Source organism: Elephantulus edwardii, unplaced genomic scaffold (genome assembly GCF_000299155.1).
Source record: "Elephantulus edwardii isolate Elephantulus edwardi_28Jun2011 unplaced genomic scaffold, EleEdw1.0 scaffold00020, whole genome shotgun sequence".
Lineage (NCBI taxonomy): Eukaryota > Metazoa > Chordata > Mammalia > Macroscelidea > Macroscelididae > Elephantulus > Elephantulus edwardii.
Window position 1 is genome coordinate 8,538,747 of NW_006399770.1, and position 19,514 is coordinate 8,558,260.

The 19,514-nt window shown below is 38.2% G+C and overlaps 1 protein-coding gene across 1 annotated transcript in view; it reads right to left on the reverse strand.

Annotated features, from left to right (window-relative positions):
* DPYD (dihydropyrimidine dehydrogenase) overlaps positions 1–19,514 on the reverse strand; it is a 1,462,963-nt gene that overhangs the window by 38,594 nt on the left and 1,404,855 nt on the right. Inside the window, exon 21 of the mRNA XM_006882430.1 lies at positions 1,100–1,243. Coding sequence (XP_006882492.1) covers positions 1,100–1,243 — 144 coding nt within the window. The remainder of the gene's footprint in view (positions 1–1,099; positions 1,244–19,514) is intronic.

The window sequence follows — 19,514 nt, forward strand, 5'->3', positions numbered from 1 at the left end:
AGGATGAATCTGTTTTCTTAGCAGTCTATGGTACCCTCAAAACTCTTCTCCAATACCAAAGCTCAAAGGCATCAATTCTCCTTCGATCCTCCCTAGTCATTGTCCAACTCTCTGATGCATAACAAGTGATTGCAAATATCATGTCCTGTATCAGATGCACCATAGTCTCCAGAGAGACACCGGTGCAGGGTAGTGCAAGGGAAAAAATGGATAGAGCTCAACACCACACTGGAATGGGAGAAGGGAGGGACTATCTGAAGAGAATGGACTCTTAAACATTTTGTGTCAGAGTGAATTGGGGGAGGGAGGAAAATAAGTATCATTGAATGAATGAAAACCCATCCTTTCTATAAACTTTCATTAAAATAAAATTTAAAAAATATGCTATAATTGACTTAATTTTCCACTCTAAACCATTCATTTTCTCTGAAAGAGCCCACTATAATTGAGTAAATTCTAATACCAGGTTGTAATCTTTAGATAATCAGTCTGCAGCCTTTTTTTTTCCTTGCAGAAATCTGGTAGATTCCAACTGTCAACTTTTGGGTTTGCCTGAAACATCACCATGCTCAAATAAACTCCAGCAGTATTAAAAATATCATATTATGGAGCTCTAAATCTGAATGTTATTCAATTGTGCTTAGCAAAATTCACTTAAGAAAGACAACTGAGTATCACAGAAAAAGGCTAGGTGATTTCAAATTAACAGAAAGCAATTGTTTTAAACAATGTACCATCGTGGCCCCTTCCATTTTCCCCTACTCTGGACAGAATTTTTACGTTGTTCAGTTTGTTTCTGAAACCTACTTCTATAGATAAAAATAAAATAATCAACATTTAATGTATATGGTGGTTGTTGTTATATACTATTGGGTCAGAACTGACTCATAGCTGACCCTCCAGCAGGTTCTCAGAGGCTGTAAATCACAGGGGAGGAGACTGCCCATCTTTCTTGCAGGGAGCAGCTAGTGGATCTGAACCACGTGCCTTTGAGTTGACAGTGCATCTGTTTACCACTCAGCCATCATAGTCTCTTATTTAAAGTAATTATACATATGTTGATAGTAAAACAGACATATATATCTGGCTTAATTTTTACCTTGATGGTAGGAATAGGCTTTTGGGGAATAAAATAGTTTCTCTCAATTGCTGAAAAAGCTGCATTTTGCTCCTTCAGCCTTATCTTGTTCTCTGCTATGATTTTCTTCCGTTGCTCGAGATAAGGTCCAAAACTTGGCAGTTTCTAAAAAGGAAACACACAAATAAGAAAAAAAAAGATTATCCCATGAAAGAAAAAAAAGGTGAAAATAAGTACACAAATATTATCAATAGTCAAATGTGCATCCTGAGCCTGTTTCAACTATACTGTTACAGGGTTTTAATTTATCCCTGAGTCACAGTCTTTTTTTCATCAGAGTCCATTAATTACTAAAAATAACACCACAGCAAGACATATTTACCAAATATCTATACATTAGACATGCGAATGTTAATTAAAATGCACTCTTAAGTGCAATACATTTTACAATACTAAGATAAATCCATTCACTTAAGACAATAGCTATTAGTTAAACCATTTGTTAGGATTTTAGAGGCAGAAGGTGAAACCTACTGATGATTTTTCCCCCCTTCCTCAGGTTTTTAGTACAATATAGACACAGCCTTAGTCTTTGACAAATGCGTCTGTCAATAGCAAAGGTACTTTGCCAATGTTCTAATCTGTATCTCTATTTTCTTCAGTTCAAATCCTTACATCTCTTTAAAGATTGTAACTAATGTTGATTGCAGTTTACTGGAAGATCTGAAAAACAAACTGGCAAAAATATTGATTTCCTTGTACGGAAAACAAATTTTATTTTGCATGAAGAAGGTAAAAATAGCAACAAAAAGCAGAGGAAACATTATTGTGCTTAAATAAACTCCATCAGTATTCAAAATCACATTAGACAGCTTTAAATCTCAAGGTTATTCAATTGTACTTTGCAAAGTTCACTTAGAAAGATACCTGGGCATCATGGAAAAAATGGTAAGTGCTTTCAAGTTAACACAAAAATGCCCTCATACCATTCATTATCCCGTAATTATTTCCTCTTCACTTTGTCCTTCCCCTCTTCTGGAACCTTTGATCTTCACTTTTACTGACACATACTGCTGATGATAGACACCACTGAATTTCAAATGTTTTGTGTTAGCCTGTAACCTGGAATGCCTAGGTCTCTTTTATAAGAGTGCAGCAATACATTCTCTTTCCTGCAGAATAAAGCCCATTTTATCTAGCTGATGGAGGTCTGGAAAACTGCAGCACTTGAAGGTCAGCCTGATCTCTGACCTAACAAAAGCTTAGGTAAAATCACACTTGTTTCAAAACACTGGCCTTCACTTGCCAGGTTGCCCAATGCCCCAGGAAAATTCATTCTCTAGTTTTCTTGAGGTTTCAGAATAACAAGTAAACTAAACTCACATTATGCCTCATAATCAAGCCAAATTGTAGCTGTAAATCTATAAAAGTAAATAGCCTATTTATGACAAAATATCTAAATCTGGTATTTATTTTCAATTATTTGTATTTATGTATGCAATTCAAGGAAATGGAAGTAATTATATGAATGCAAAACTAAACTACAGCTACATATTTTATCTAAATACCTTCTTTCTTGAATTAGGGTAGTACTTTCAGTCATGTGCTATGACAAGATGATATTTATATAATTTACTGTAAAACAAATGACAACAACTTGTTAATAAACTATTACATACAAGCAAAATTCTGCTGAGGATTATCCAGAAATGACTGGGACAGTACTTTAACTGAGAACTACCAGAAATATAGGCCGGGTTTAAATAAGGTACCAGAGATATTATTGTCAACAAAGATTTATCCTGGCTGAAGCAAAGAGTACCATCTGTGTGTCATTGACCGTGCAAAGACATTTGACTGTGCATCACAACAAATTGTGACTAACCTTGAGAAGAATGGAAATCCTAGAACACTTGATTGTGTTCATGCAAAATTTATACTTGGACCAGGAAGCAGTAGTCAGGGCACAGCAAGGAAACTGTATGGTTCAAATCTAGAAAGGAGTGCATCCATACTTCTTCATTCTATATGCAAGAGGCTGGACTTTATGAGGAGGAATGTGCCACCAGGATTGGAGGAAGACTCATCAACAACCTATGTTATGCAGATGACACAACTTTGCTCACAGAAACTGAGAAGGACCTGAAGTACTTGCCACAGAAGGTCAAGGACTGAAGATTTCAGTATGAATTAAAGCTCAACATCAAGAAGACCAAAGTTCTAACTACTGGGCCAATTGGCAGCTCCATGATAGATGGAGAAAAGATTGAAGTTGTTAACAATTTCTGCTTGCTCAGCAACACAGTCAACACTTTTGGCACCAGCAGTCAAAAAATCAAAGGACGAATTGCTTTGAGGAAGGCTGCTATCAGGGATATCTCAAAAGTGCTGAAGAGCAATGTCAGTCTGGACACTAAGGTATTCCTGATTCAAGCTGTATTCTTCACAATTACTTGCTATGCATCAGAGAGCTGGACAATGAGCGAAGATGACAGAAAAACTGATGCCTTTGAGTTGTGGTGCTAGAGAAGAGTATTGAACATACCCTGGACTGCCAAGAGAGAAAGCACGTTTATCCTAGAGAGGGTGAAATGAGGCTGCTGCTTGGAGACCAGTATTTTGAGTCTCTGTTGCACATACTTTGGGCACATGACCAGGAAGAACCAGTCCCTGGAGAAGGATATCATGCTTGGAAAAGTGGAAGGACAACTCAGGAGAAGACTCTGGATAAGATGGATTGACACAGTAACTGGGACAAAGAGGGTAGGCATATTGGAGACAGTGAGACTGGCTCAGGATAGAGCAGAGTTCAGAACTATTGTATATAGGATTGCAGTGAGTCATCACAGGCGACTCAATGGCACATAACAAGAATGATTACAAACCGACTCTTCAATACCTAACAAATATGTTGTTGTTGCTGTTGTGTACTGTAGAGTTGAAACCTACCCATACCTGATTCTTCAGTGGATTTTCAGAGGCAGTTAATGGCACAGGCGGAGATTGCCCATCCTTCTCCTGCAGAGCACTTGGAGCCCTTGAACCACATGCCTTTGGGACTGCAGAGCAGTTCCTTGCCACTAGACCACCAGAGTGCTAACAATTATGTAGGCTTTCAAATATGAACAAAATACTACCACTTGTTGGCAAAGTCCTCTTATGAAATGATATTTTTTGTCTTAGGGAAGATAAGATGTTAGGGATTATAACTTGTGGCAAAGACATGCCCCTGGGTTCCAGATAACACCTCATAAGATGACAAACATTTGCCCTTATGATATAAATCTTGTCAAAATGTTACTCCTGTCACACTCCTGTCATACATTAAGGGCACCTAAATCCTAATCTCACAGTCTTGAAGAATATAAAGAATTGTTGAGTGCTGAAATGCATCAGGTTGGCTCTAGCAGACCCTTCATTCTAGCAAATTCCATGGAAATTTGAACTATTATTAGCTTCCCCAATTGGGTTTTACCTTAATATTAATCAATGCCATCTACCTCTACTAAGTGTTTTGTAAAGGCTCTGAAATTTTTCATATGTATTTTTTAAAACAGAGATCAGAAGGTAACATTTTCCATTAATATTATTTTAATGATAATAGAAAGAAACAATGGAGTTAAATTTAGACCAGGAGAATATAACAATTATTATCATTATATGAAATTCTCTTGATGTTTCACAGAACAAAGTCTGTTCTAAAGCCTTTAATTCTGGTTTTTTGTTTTGTTTCATTTTTTAGTTTTTGACCACATTTATTTGTCCTGTGGTGCTTCCATGGCTAACAGGGCTATGATTCTAATGTACTAACATTTTTTTTTTAATGGTGAGCTAAGTATTGGGCAAAATGCCAATTTGTTGTTCATAGGGTTGCTTTAAGTTATAGTTGTCTTGACAGCAAAAAACAAAAACAATTGCATAGGACAACTAACTGAAAGCCCAATGGCTCAAAGCTACAATATGTTTTCAGGGAATAAGAGGAAGCAGTTGGCCCCTGCCAAGATTTTTAGCCACAGAAACACCATGGGGCAATTTTACTCTGTCTTACAAGGTTGCTATGACTTGGAATTAATTCAATGACAGTGAGTTCAGGACAGTATCAGAGATTATTGTCAAAGATTGCCACAAGATTTTCTTTGAGCATTTGTTTGAAGAGTGAGTGCAGTAAAATGGAAATTGTTGCCACAATTTTCTATACATTCAAAGTTCAAGTATACATTAAATCACGCGGAAGGAGATCTCTCACATTTCTCCTGCAAAATTACTGGCATATCTGAACCATGCACCTTTGGGTTGGCAGTACAACTCTTTACCACTAAGCCACCTGAGTCCCTACACACACACACACACACACACACACACACACCAGCAATTATTTCCTTAACTCTTCAAAACAATATCCACATCTGATGAATCCACTGTTTTATTGAGATCCACAGGCTGAAGTGGAATACTAACTTTCAAAATTTAAGGTAGCCATCAGCATTTCATTTTCCTACCACTATGATAAAATTACATGCCTCTAGAAACTATGAACTTTGAGAAATGATAGTTACAGAAAGATTTCATGTCTTTTGTTCATAGGGTTGTTATGAGTTGTGCTCAACTTGATGGCAATCAACAACAACAACAGCAACATGATAAAATTAAGTGTTCATCATTATGTTTATATAGAAAAGTGCTTTCGGGTTTCGAAACATGTAAACTTTTCTGAAAACAAAGTTTCTTGCTGGCGCAAGAGAATCACCTTTATACACGCTGCATTTAGGTATTTGTTGGTCTTATGATCGTGTCCCTAAAGTCATAGGAAAGGTAAGGAAAAGAAGATTAAAGAGAATACATAGTTGGTCACCGTGTATGTGTGCAATCAGTGATGATTAATAAAGCAGTTAGTTCAAATCTCTGCCTGAGCATGCCGTTAATTGATTTCCTATTGCAGAAGGGGAGGCAGCAGGGCCTGCGAGAGACAGCAGCAGGAGCTTTTCCTCTTCATTCATTATTTTCTCACAGAAAAAGTTGTAGCCTGTGGTAACTCAAAGAGAGAGGTTTTGAGCATCATGCTATCTTTCTTAAACAAAGGGAGAAAGTTCTCTCGGACTATCAAAAGCTGCTTTGTAACTGATGAACTGAACAAAGCTCAGAAATGGTGTGATTTTTGTTTCGATAGTTTCTCCTGGGATACATCATTGATGAATTTGTTCTCACCAGAAAAGCTAAATCCTACTCATTTAAAGATAACAGTATCTCACACTAAAACTGTCTCTCTCCAGATATAAAAAGCATTACATTTCTGATAGAAAAGTGACAACATAATGAATCAACAATGATACCTTAAGCCGGCAAAGCTTTAAGGTAAAGAAGTCTATTTGGATTATAATTTATTCATGGATCAATCTAAAAGTAATTGAGCATATTATGATGTAGAAAAGGGTTCTTGTTCCTAATAGAAACAGGCACAGGAATCATCCAGTTTAAATTGCATAATTTTTATGAGAATTGCAGCAGGTTGCTTAATAGGACTGGTCTATAGTACTGTAATGGATCAACTCTATTTTCCTAATCTTACTCTCTTATCTGATTGGAAACAATAACAGCAAGAAAAGTAATTACTTTGATATTTAAATGGTAATAAGTAAAAAAGATAAAAGCATTTCTGGTTTATACTGAGTGTAGTGTGTGTATGTGTATATATGTATGTGTGTGTGTAAACTGAAAGAATGAGTGATAAATTAGATATAAAGGACATATATTTTACAAATATATGAAGTTGAGATCTTTTTTCAAAATATGTGTTCCACAAATGACATATTATGTATGTATCTTTTGTTATTTATTCAAGAAATACAACACCAAGTGCCTACTCTAGGCCAGAAACACTGCTGTAAGGAATATCTAGTAATTTACAAAATATGTGTGTACATTTAGCATTGCTCTTAATATTATAAATATCTCTTGCTGTTCAAAGGTTAGTGTCAGATTTGATTATCTGCCAAGCTTACCCAGTTACTGTGGTTATCTAAAAATCAATCAAATAATCAACAATTGAAGAGGAAAACCAAAATCTTCAAAGAGTTACCCTTTAAAAACAACAAGGCAATTGGGATACTTATTGAATATGCAAATTTAAAATGTACAAGTCTTGATGGGCTTTTAAAAAAATTAGTTTGCATACAGTCGTTCATGTACACTGTATTTTATATAATTTTCATTTACCATGTGTTTTATACATTCATATGCATTGCATTAATATAATTAGTTACTATTGATCTATGCCCATTATTACCCTATGTTTTCAAGTCCCCATTGAATCTTTTCTATTCTTTAACCCCTTCCTCCACCCACTGACCACTGCTATCCTTGTCATTTTCCTCCTTCCCTTTTTCTGGTCTCCTTTTATCTGTCTCCTTTTATCTGTGAATATTTATATACGTTTTGCTCGGACATACTTCTGTTTTCACAGGAATAGTATTATGCAGTATTTGTCCTTGTAAGATTGAGTTCTTTCACTCAGTATATGCTCTCTACACTCTCCCATATTAAAACTCATCGGGTTCAAATCAGAATCAACTCATAGGTAATAGTCTAGCAGAGTTTTTGTGGCTGTAAATCACATGGGATGAAATTTCCCATCTTCTTTCAAGCGAACCACTGGTGGATCATAACAGCGAGAGAGGGGTCATCTTTGGGAAGCCGAGCAATTCCCTGTGGGCTAAGCCATCAAAACTCCTGATTCAGAGAATAGGGTGCCTGGTCTAATTCCTCATCTGTAAATGGGATCGTGTGAATAGTCAATTTAAAAAAAAATTACTCTGCTTTCTTTATTTTAAAATCAACTTTACTATGGCTTCAAGTCAGAAACTCAGAGATATATCCCATGAGTAATTAGTGTGTGATGCTTAGTATGCAAATAACAAGTAATATATAGATGGGCTTCCTCTTTCGGTATTGTTTTCTACTGTCAAGAAAAATCACTTGCTGTTGTGTATCAGTGATTATGCGCCGCACTGGAAATATCTGAGTTTCTGAATCGAAGCCATAGGAAAATTATCTTGAAATAAAAAAGCAGAGAAATTTTTTTTAAAAAAAGTTGACTACTCATATAAATTGAGAAGAGGAAGGTAGAAAGTTAACTAATTCTACAATACAAAACAGAGAAGTGTCTTCCTTTGATCTCCCTCAGTACCTTGCATCTTGGTGAGTATACAGTGATTGAAATGAATTTCAGTCACTTTGGAAATTTGCATAGATTTCCCTATTTACACTTCACATTTACACTTCACACTGTCCCATTTAACAGATGAGGAAATAATTTAGACACCCCATTCTCTGACTCAGGAGCTTTGATGGTTTAACTCACAGAATTTCTTAATCTTAAATAAAATCTAAATATTAATCACTGATATACAACAGCTGGTAATTTTTCTTGACAGTGGCGAACAAGACAGAAAGAGGAAGTTAAATGGTACAAACTGGGATGCTGGAGTTGGCCATGTACAAATTATTGGGATATGACTATTACTTTAAATGATTAACAAGATACTTTTTATCACTCTCATGGCTAAATAAAATAAATCAAAAGCAATGATCATGTTTCATTAGAATGTAATATATGGACTTATTGCTGCTGCTTGTCTATAAGCAAAATATTTAACCATTATGCTGCCAATTTTGCTTATCAATGAAATAAAAAGAATAGTAATTTATGGTGGTGATGCAAAGATTAAATGAATTTTGTTTGTAGTATACATGGCTGTTGATTTATTCCCATCAACTTTAATTATTTATATGTGTGCCATAATATTTTTATTTTTTAATTTTTATTTTTTAATTTTATACTGGTTTATTTACAAAGTTCAAATACATTATTTTCCACACCAGATCTTTCCCATTTCCTCCACCCCCTCCCATCTATCAAATTGTGTGACCCTATGCTTAAACACCACCACCCCTGCCCATCTTCACCCCTCTGCTTCCACCTCCCTGCCCCTTGGATCCTCATGTTTGTTCTACAATAATTATTTTATACAGCATTTGTCCTTATGAGACTGAGTTAGTTCACTCAGCATAAGGCTCTCTAGTACCTCCCAAATTAGGTAGTGATTTATTAAATCATTGCTCCCGCATGCTGTGTAGTATCCTATCATGTAGCATAATTTCTCAATCCATTCATTTGTGGTTGAACATTTGGGCTTTTGTCATGTTCTTGTGATGGTGAATAACACTGCTATGAACATTGCTGTACAAACCTGTCTGTGCCTCAGTTCTCATTCTCTCGGGGTATATTCCAAGCAGTGGGTCATACCAAATGTCTACATTCAGCTTTTTGAGGAAGTGCCAATCCTCATTTATTAGGTATCTTCTCTGCTTTATCCTTACCCTTCACCAGATACAAGCCCATTTGGCTGTTTAGTGTCAGTTCAGTCTGAAAAACATCTGCATAACTTAGTACTTGGTGCAAGTTTCAATCCATGCACTGTCTCATCATTATTAGCTTATGTTTCTATTGTCTCTACTTGAGACTTTAGAAAGCTGGCTTACTTGAGGGTACCTAACAACAATAACAACAACACACTTAATAAACAATTGTGATACCCTGTAACAAGGATTGCAGTGGAGACAATACAGGGGCAATGACAAATGTTACTAGTCCACTCTACACAGGCAGAGATTATCTGGAAGAAATAGCATATAAGGTAGTTTCTGAAGACTAAGATGAAGGTGGTTGTTGTTGATTGCCTTTGAGTCAAGCACGACTCATAGCAACTCAATGAACAAAAGCTTGAAGTTCCTTTATAACTATTGACATTTATCAAAGTTCATAGGGTTTCCGGAGGCATGTTATTTTGGAAGTGAATGCCACTCCTGCTTCCAAATGATGAAGGTGAGAGGGTAAATATGAAGGCCCAAGAGTCAGGAAAAGGGGAAGAAGATTCTCCAAGTAAAAGTAACACCAGAGGTAATGGAGTAGCACCTTGGAAGAGAAACTGGAGAGACAGCCAAAGACAACCCTTCTCTGTGCTAGGTGAGGCATGAGAGATCAGGAAACAGTCTCTCTGAAGGAAGCAGAACACGGTTTACTGTGAAATTATGACATTGGGATATGTGTTAGGAATCAATTTAATCAAAATAAGAAAGCCTAAGATTACTAGAATGTCTCCAAAGGATGAAGGAGATAAGACTAGCAGTGGGGCCAGAAAGATTATTGTTATGTGCCGTCGAGTCGCTTGTGACTCACAGCGACCCTATGTACAATAGCCCTAAACTCTGCTCTGTCCTGTGCCAATTGCACTGTTTCTGACACTTCCATCCCGACTACCCCAGTCACTGCATCAATCCACCTCATAGAGGGCCTTCCCCTGCTGCGCTGTCCCTCCACTCTCCCAAGCATGATGTCCTTCTCCAAGGACTGGTCTCTCCTTACAACATGACCAAAGTATGTCAGAAGGAGCCTCAGAATCCTTGCCTCCAAGGAGCCACTCAGTTTAACCCTTTCCAGGATGAATCAGTTTGTTTTCCTAGCAGTCCATGGTATTCTCAATACCCTTCTCCAGCACCACAGCTCAAAGGCATCAATTCTCCTATCCTCCTTGGTCACTGTCCAACTCTCTGATGTATAACAAGTGATTGTAAAGACCGTGGCCTATATCAGACACACCTTAGTCTCCAGAGAGACACCATTGCTCTTCAGTGCTTTGGAGAGGTCCCTAACAGCAGACTTTCCCATGGCAATATGCCTTTTAATTTCCTGGCTACTGGTGCCAAGAGTGTTGACTGTGGAGCCAAGCAAACTAAAGCTGTGAACAATCTCAATCTCTTCACCATCCATCCTGATGCTGCCAATTGGTCCAGTGGTGAGAATCTTTGTCTTCTTGACATTGAGCCTCAATCCATATTGGAAGCTGAAGTCCTTGGCCCTCTGCAGCAAGCACTCCAGGTCCTCCTCAGTTTCAGCAAGCAGGGTTGTGTCATCTGCATAACGCAAATTGTTGATAGATCTTCCACCAATCTTGACCTTACATTTTTCTTCATAGAGCCCAGCCTCCCGGATAATCTGTTCTGCATACAGGTTGAAAACGTGTGGAGACAGAACGCGTCTCTGTCGTATGCCCTTCCCAATTTTGAACCATGCAGTGTTCCCTTGCTCTGTTCTGATGACTGCCTCCTGGTACAAGAATAGGTTTCACATTAGAAGAAGGATGATAAAGGATTCTTTTAAAGAAGGCGGCTTGTAGCTATGACAGGAAGAGTAATGTCCAAAGGATCTGAAAAGTGTTGTCTTAATATTTACAACTTATTTAAATATGAGTCTTCTAAAGAAAACACTGCCACTATTTAAATAACTTGCTTACAGCATTCATATACATTGTATCTTAAGACCATAAAGACCATAAGGATTTACCTCCTCAGAAATCCTGAGTGCCACTGATAATATGATTTGAAGGCAGTGAGTTTGGGTTTGGGGTTGTATTGCAGAAAGAACATTAAGGGTACTGGAGAGAAAAAAAATAAAGAGTGGTAGGAAATAATTGAGGAGTAATGATGTCAGTTTGAGTGTCAGATACTAAGGGTATCTGATTCATGCCATGGTCTTTCTGATTACTTGCTATGTATCTGAGACCAGGACAATAAATAAAGATAACAGAAGGAGAATTGATGCCTTTGAGCTGTGGTGTTGGAAAAGAGCACAGAGCATCCCATGGAGGGCCAAGAGAATGAACAGATACATCTTGGAGAATGTACATCCAGAGTGCTCTTTGGAGGCAATAATGATGAGGTTTTGCCTCACATACACTGGGCATGTTGCCAGGAGGGTCTATTCCTTGGAGAAGGACATGTTGTTTGGAGGGGTGAAGGGTCAACAAAGGAGAGGAAGACCCTCAACCAGGTGGATTGACACAATGACTGCTGCAATGGGCTCTTGTGTGTCAGGATGTGTGAAGATGGCACAGAATATAGCAGGGTTCAGATCTTTTGTTCAGAGGGTCGCTATGAATTGTACTCAACTCAATGACACCCAACAACAGTAGGAAAGTGAACAAGATGAGGTATAAAGTTATTTGTTTGTTTTTTGTTTTGTTTTTAATGATTTTTATGATGCTTAGAAAGAGAACCAACACTGACTCCACATCTCGTCTCCAACAATACAACTACCTCCTGTTACTTCTTCAGCCACTGCTAATATATCAGTGGTTCCTACCTGAAACTGCCTCCTCACACTTTCATTCTCTTTGTGACACATCTTACTCTTAAAGATCTAGATCATGGGCTATCTCTTCTAAGAATAGCACCATCATCAAAATCATCTGAATCAATCTCAGTACATTTATGAAGCAGTGCTATATACCTGAGAGCTTTGGCATGTTTACTTTCCTTCATTGTATTCTTATCTTCATCCTTATCTTCTTTTTACTGATTAGAAGATTGTGGCTCAAAAAGGTTAAGTGACTTGTTCCAATTGCCACCATTAATAAATGGCAGAACTACAGTTCAAATCTTAGTCTATTAGATGCCAGCTCCTATTCTACACTGTCACTCAGACTTCCTTGCAACTCACAGAAAGCTATAGGAAAGAAAAACACTTACTCTTTTATAGACAAATACTACAGACAATCTATTTCTTGAAATACATTCATCCTACTTTTCTCATTCTTCAAACTGTGAAGAGAAAAATATCACATACATTTGTTGTTGTTGTTATGTGCCGTCAAATCGACTACGACTCATAGTGACCTTATGCACAATAGCTCTGAACCCGGTTGTATCCTGAGCTAATCTCACTGTCTCTGACACACCTATTTTAATTACCCCAGTTGTTGCATCAATCCCTTTCATTCAGGATCTTCCCCTCCTGCCTGTCCCTCGACCTTTCCAAGCATGATAGCCTTCTCCAAATACTGGTCCATTCTGGCTTTATGCCCAAAGTATATGAGATGGCGTCTCAAAATCCTTGCCTCCAAGGAGTAGTTAGGTTTTACTCTCTGCAGAACAGAGTAGACACTATTAAAAAAATTGCTGAACACATACCAAGCAAAATATCTGTATTATTTCAGTCCTGTTTATTACTGGCCTCCAGTTTAATGAGCTCAAGTTAATACAGGTGAAAGGCCAGAGTGTTACATGCAGCAGTTAATGAAATACCATAGAGCTGCTGAGAAAATGATTAGCAGCCAAATGTGAATTTAATATACTTCATTCTCAAAAAGCAATGCCCCATGGGAGGTATCTTGCTGGGGGAGGCAATGAAGCATATTGAAAAAGTACTCACTTGAGAGTTAGCGGATGGGGCTCTGATCTTAGCCTTACTATTCAACTAGTTTAGTACCTCTGGCAGGATAGCAACTCTGAGTCTCAGTTTTCTCATCTGTAAAATGATGGTTTGCGCTTGATGGTCTTTTTGGTCCTGTCCAGTGATATTTTGTCTTCTTTTCAAATTCAAAATGTGAAAGCCCTAGATGTAATACCCAGGTGGTATTTCATAGCCTGTAGTCATAAATTGGTACTCTTTCCCTCATACTTAATGATAGAATATTTTTAATCTATTTCAGTTTTAGGAAGCTTGAATTGCATAATTGGTGAAGACACATTGTTAACCCAAAGGCCATGCATTTCTAACTATTCAAATCTACTAACCACTTCGAGGAAGAAAGAAGGGCAGTCTCCTCCTGTGCAATTTACAGTGCTGGGAACCCACTTGGGGGTCTGACCCAACTCCATGGCAAAGAAAAGGGGATTTAAGCAGTAAAATGTGAATAATATGGACAACATATTGTCTCAAGGTTGACATGATTTCACACCCAATTTGGGGGTTCATTAGAGAAAGGTGCATCTACAGATATCATAGCTATTTTAGCACATTATAAAATAGTGAAATCTTTTTAAATATTAAATCAGTTTAAAATACTTTTAAAAGTAAAAACTATTACAATTTATGTGAAAAGGGAAACTCACGGTAACTCCCAAAATCCTAGACTGTAAATGTTTTCATGCTGTTTAATTCCTGATTACAAACTCATCTGAGACAAAATCTACATAAAATCAAACACACATGCACACACACACACACCACACAGATTAGCAGCAGCAATAACTGGTAGCAGGACTCTCCTTCATAGGGTCACTATGAGTGGCCTGTGACTCGATGACACTTAACAACAAAAATATCAACATAGAGATAGAGATCAGCTGGCCCAGTTAACAGAAAGGAATGCTACTAAGCCAAAGGTGGGGTGACTTTTAATCTGCAGCCCTCGGGGCTGTCTTTCATTGTTTTTGTTCAGACATTCCTCTAGGTCATATAGCCCTGGTGTACAAGTTGCCATACAGCGGTAACTGGTGGTTGCTATGAGGCTGAACACTGTGACACTGATGTGTCAAAGGCATTAATGGTTGGTTACCCAATGCGGACAGAGAGTGGGGTGTAGCTCCCCAATTAAAACAAGCTTGGAAGGAGGAGTGACATCCACTTCCGTAATAGCTTGCCTCTGGAAACCCTATGAACCTGGAGAGAGGATGAGAGACACCCAGCGTTGAGGACTATCCTTCATAGGGTTGCGATAGTCACCTGCGACTCAATGGCACTTAACAACAACAACAACAACAACAACAATCTACGGTATACATCTACACACATATACACACAAACTTACAGTTTTATTTAAATTTTATGCATACGCCCATGCACTTATAGTTGTATATGAATTTATATAGGAGCTCTGGATGCCTAGTGGAAAAAATCTGCACTACAAACCCAATGGCACTGTGGTTTGAGGCCACTAGCTGCTCTTGTGGGAGAAGGGTGGGCAATCTCATGTGTGATTAACTGCCTCTGAAAACCCTCCAGAGGGTCAGATATGGGTTAGTTTTGACTTTACAGTATGCACCACGTGAACACATGCTTTTATATGCACATGTTGTTGTTGTTGTTGTTATGTGCTGTTGAGTTGCCTGTGACTCATAGTGACCCTATGTACAACAGCCCTAAGCCCTGTTCTATTCCTTGTCAATCTTATTGTCTCCAACATGCCTATCCCCATTACACCAGTGACTCAATCAATCCATCTTATCGAGGATCTTCCTCTCCTACACTGACGCTCCACCCTCCCAAGCATGACATACTTCTCCAAGGACTGATTCTGCCTTGCAACATGTCCAGATTATGTCAGATGAAACTTCAGAATCCTTGCCTCCAAGGAGTAGCCTGGTCTCCCCCTCTCTAGGATGAGCCTTTTAGTTCTCCTAGCATTTCATGGTATATTCAGTACTCTTCCCCGGCACCAAAGCTCAAAGGCATCAACTCTCCTTCTATCATCCTTAGTAATTGTCCAGCTCTCTGATTCATAGCAAGTAATTGCAAAGACCATGGCCTAGATCAGGTGCACATAGTCTCCGGACTGACATCATTGCTCTTCAATACTTTAGAAAGGTCTCTAACAGTAGACTTTCCCAGTGCAATTTGTCTTTTCATTTCCTGGCTGCTGGTACAAAGAGTGTTGATTGCAAAGCCAAGCAAACTGAAGCTGTGAACAATCTCAATCTCCTCATCATCTATCATGATTCTGCCATTTGGCCCAGTGGTGAGAATCTTTGTTTTCTTGATGTTGAGCTTCAATCCATATTGAAGGCTGCAACCGCTACAGGTCCTCATTTTAGCAAGCAGGGTTGTGCATAGCCCAGATTGTTGATGAGACTATCTTCAATTACGATGCCACAGTTCTCATAAAACCCAGCCTCCTGGATAATCTGTTTCACAGGTAGATTGAAAAGATATGGAGATAGGACACATCTTTGATGCACACCCTTCCGAATTTTGAACCATGCAGTGTTTCCTTGCTCTGTTCTGATGACTGCCTCCTGGTCCAAGTACAAGTTTCGCACAAGAACAATCAAGTACTCTGGAATTCCCATTCTTCTCAGAGCAAGCAACAGTTTCTTATGATCCACACAGTCAAATGCCTTTGCATAGTCAATGAAACACAGATAGACATTCCTCTGGTACTCCCTGATTTCAGCCAAGGTCCATCTGACATTAGCTATAATATCCCCAGTGCCACGCCTCTTCTAAATCCAGCCTGCACTTCAGGCAGTTCTTTGTTGATGTGCTGTTCCAGTCGTTTTTGGATAATCTTCAGCAGAATCTTGCTTGCATGTGATATCAATGATACTGTTCAATAATCCCCACACTCTGTCGATCACCTTTCTTTGGAATAGGAACAAATATAGACCCCTTTCAGTCAGTTGGCCAGGTGGTTGTCCCCCAGATTTCTTAGCACAATTTGGTGAGCACATCCAGGGCAGCGTCTGTTTGTTGAAATATGTCAATCAGTTCCTGAGACCTTGTTTTTTGCCAATTCTTTCAGAACAGCTTGAACTTCTTCTTTCATTACCACAGGCTCTTGCTCATACATTGTTTCATGAAAGTCTACTGTGTGCACCAATTCCTTTTGGTACAATGACTCTGTATACTCTTTCCATCTTCTTTTAATGCTTCCTGGATCATTTAATATTCTGTCCAAAGAATCCTTAATTAAGTATTGCAACTCGAGGTTTGAATTTGTTCTTCAGTTCCTTCAGCTTAAGAAATACTGAGTGAGTTCAGCCTTTTTAATTTTCTGACTCCAGTTCCTTGTATATTTCATTGTAATATACATGGTATAAATTGGAGGGGAAAATAGAACTTTCTACCAGAGCAGTGGAGTCCTTGAGTAGTACAATAAAATAATAAAGTACTTGACTACAACCCAAAGGGTTGGCAGTTCAAATCTACCTAGAAGTATTTCAAAAGTAAAGTCAAATTTATCTAGTTTTTATTGTTGTTGTATGTGCTATCAGGTTGAATACCACCCATAGTGACCCTAGGAAAACAGATCTGACCCCTGTCCTATCCTGTACCATATTTATACTTTTTGTCATATTAGAGCCCATTACAGCAGTCACTGTTACAATCCACCTCATCAAGTGTCTTCCTCTCCTTTGCTGACCCTCCACCTTTCTGAGCATCATGTCCTTCTCCAAGGATAATTCCCCATGGCTGCATACCCAAAGTATGTGAGACAGAGATTAAAAATCCTAGCCTCCAAGGAGAAACTTGATTTCATCCTCTCCAAACACAGCACATGATAAGAAAGACCATCAGGCATACATCAGTCAGTCCTCAGACATCATTACTTCTCAATGATTTGGAGAGATCCCTAACATCTGACTTTCCCACTACAATATGCCTCCTGATTTCTTGGCTGCTGGTACAAGGGGTGTTGATTGTGAATTCAAGTGAAATGAAGTTGTTGACAGTTTCAATCTTTTTCTGCATCCATCATGATGCTGCCTACTGATCCAGTGGTAAGAATCTTTGTTTCCTTGACATCGAGATGCAATCCATATCAAAGTCTGTATTATTTGATCTTCTACAGTGAGTGCTTCAAGTCCTCCTCACTTTCAGCCTGCAAGGTTGTGTCATCTACAGAATGCGGGTTGTTGATAGGTCTCCCTTCGATTCTGGTGCCATATTTCTCTTCATAGAGTCTAGCTTCCCAAATAATTTGCTCAGCACAGATATTTAATAAGTAGAGAGAGAGAATATAACCCCGATGCACTCCATTTTTAATTTTAACATGTAGTATTCCTTTGCTTTGTTCACACAACATCCTCCTGGTGTTAGGTATAGGTTTTGCACGAGCTCATGTGAAATCTTTACCTAGATGTACCTCAAAAGTAAAGTTTGTTACAACCTTGAAAAACCTATGGAACAATTATAGTCTACCCACTTGGGGTTGTCAGGATTAGGAACTGACTCAGTGACAAAGGGCTGGGTTTAAACAGTGCAGTGTATAGAAACATCACTGATCTTTAAAAGCAAAGATTGATTCAGTGACCTGGGATAGATAAGTCACTTGACAAATGTGAGCTTCAGTTTGCTTCTGGATGAGGCAGAAATAACAGTGATCACCCTGACTATTTACTTCTCAGAGCAACTATTTGAAATGGGGAAGTACTAATAGATTATTAAAATACAGCTTTTATTATGTTGAAAACTATACAGTAGGATAGTACTATTGAGAGTAATGATGAAGTGAATATTTGGATCATAAAAAGTCACGAAATATAAAAATTACATATTAAAAAAGACTCCCCAAGCTATAGCTGCTCTGATGTCTTAGCAGGCCTTGGATGAAAAAAAAATTTGCTTTTGAAATCCACCTTCGAAATGCTACTGCTTTCGTGGCTAAATGTTGCTTTGAATGTCAAGGGCAAAAACCAATGAAGGGAAATGGAATAAAAATTACTTTACACAATGGGATGGAAGCAAAGAAAAACAGAAAAATGGGGTTATGAGCAAAATGGGACTGCTATAAATATGAAAAAACACATACAGGATTCAGACTGTATTTGAAGCAAGAGTAGAAAAGTAATCAAATTTTTCCATATTTATTCAATCCAATACCTAATATCTTCCTACACGGAAACCCCCGGATGACTGCTTTAAGCCTTTTTACCTGAAAGTGTGGCACAGGGCATAACATATTACATTTTGATCCAATAGAAAACCCTAGTTGGAGTTACAGTTCGGGACTTATTGGCATAAAATAATCATAATTTTGAAAGTAAATTTTTAGGGTTTCTACACTAAGGAGAAAGGAGATTATTTGAGAGAAAAAGAAAGCAAACATATGTTTTTCCACTGAAAAGAAGTAAACTTCCAAGATTATTAATTATAATATGAGGAGAAACTATTTATCATGGAGGAAAAAACCCATACTTTATGTACAAAGCAAAGTGCTCCATAAACAATAGTTCCCGAATGTAAATACAGAAAACCCAGGAAACATCCAAACTAACACCATCATTGCCCCAAAGACTAGGTTTTCTCTTTTTCTTCTTTCACATTATTTTCTCTACTACATTACCACTATTTATGCATTCTCTATCTCTCTGAAGATAATAAAACGCTCAAGCAGAATTATAGATAAAGTCCCCCCCCCCATTTCTCTCCTGCCACATAAAAAGAAATAACAAAGCAAACTCATTACTTTCAAGATGCTGTGGACCCATGGTGACACCGGTTTGCTACAGAGTAGAACTTCCTTGCCGGGTTTTCTTTCTTTCTTTTGTGGCACTCCTTGTTGTTGTTGTGTACCTCAGAGTTGGAACCAATCCATAGATAACACTCTGGAAAGTTTTTAGAGGCAGTTAATTGCAGAGAAGGAGGTTGCCCGTCTTTCTCCTGTGTCGTAGCTGGTGGATTCGAACCATGTACCTTTGGGATCGCAGTGCTGCTTCTTGCCAATAAGGCACCAAAGCTTCCCAAGAGTGACACTTCTAGGTACATTCAAATTATCAACTTTCAGGTGGCTGTTGTTGTTGTTATGTGCCGTCGAGTCGTTTCCAACTCATAGTGACCCTATGCACAACAGCACTAAACCCTGCTCTATCCTGAGCCAAC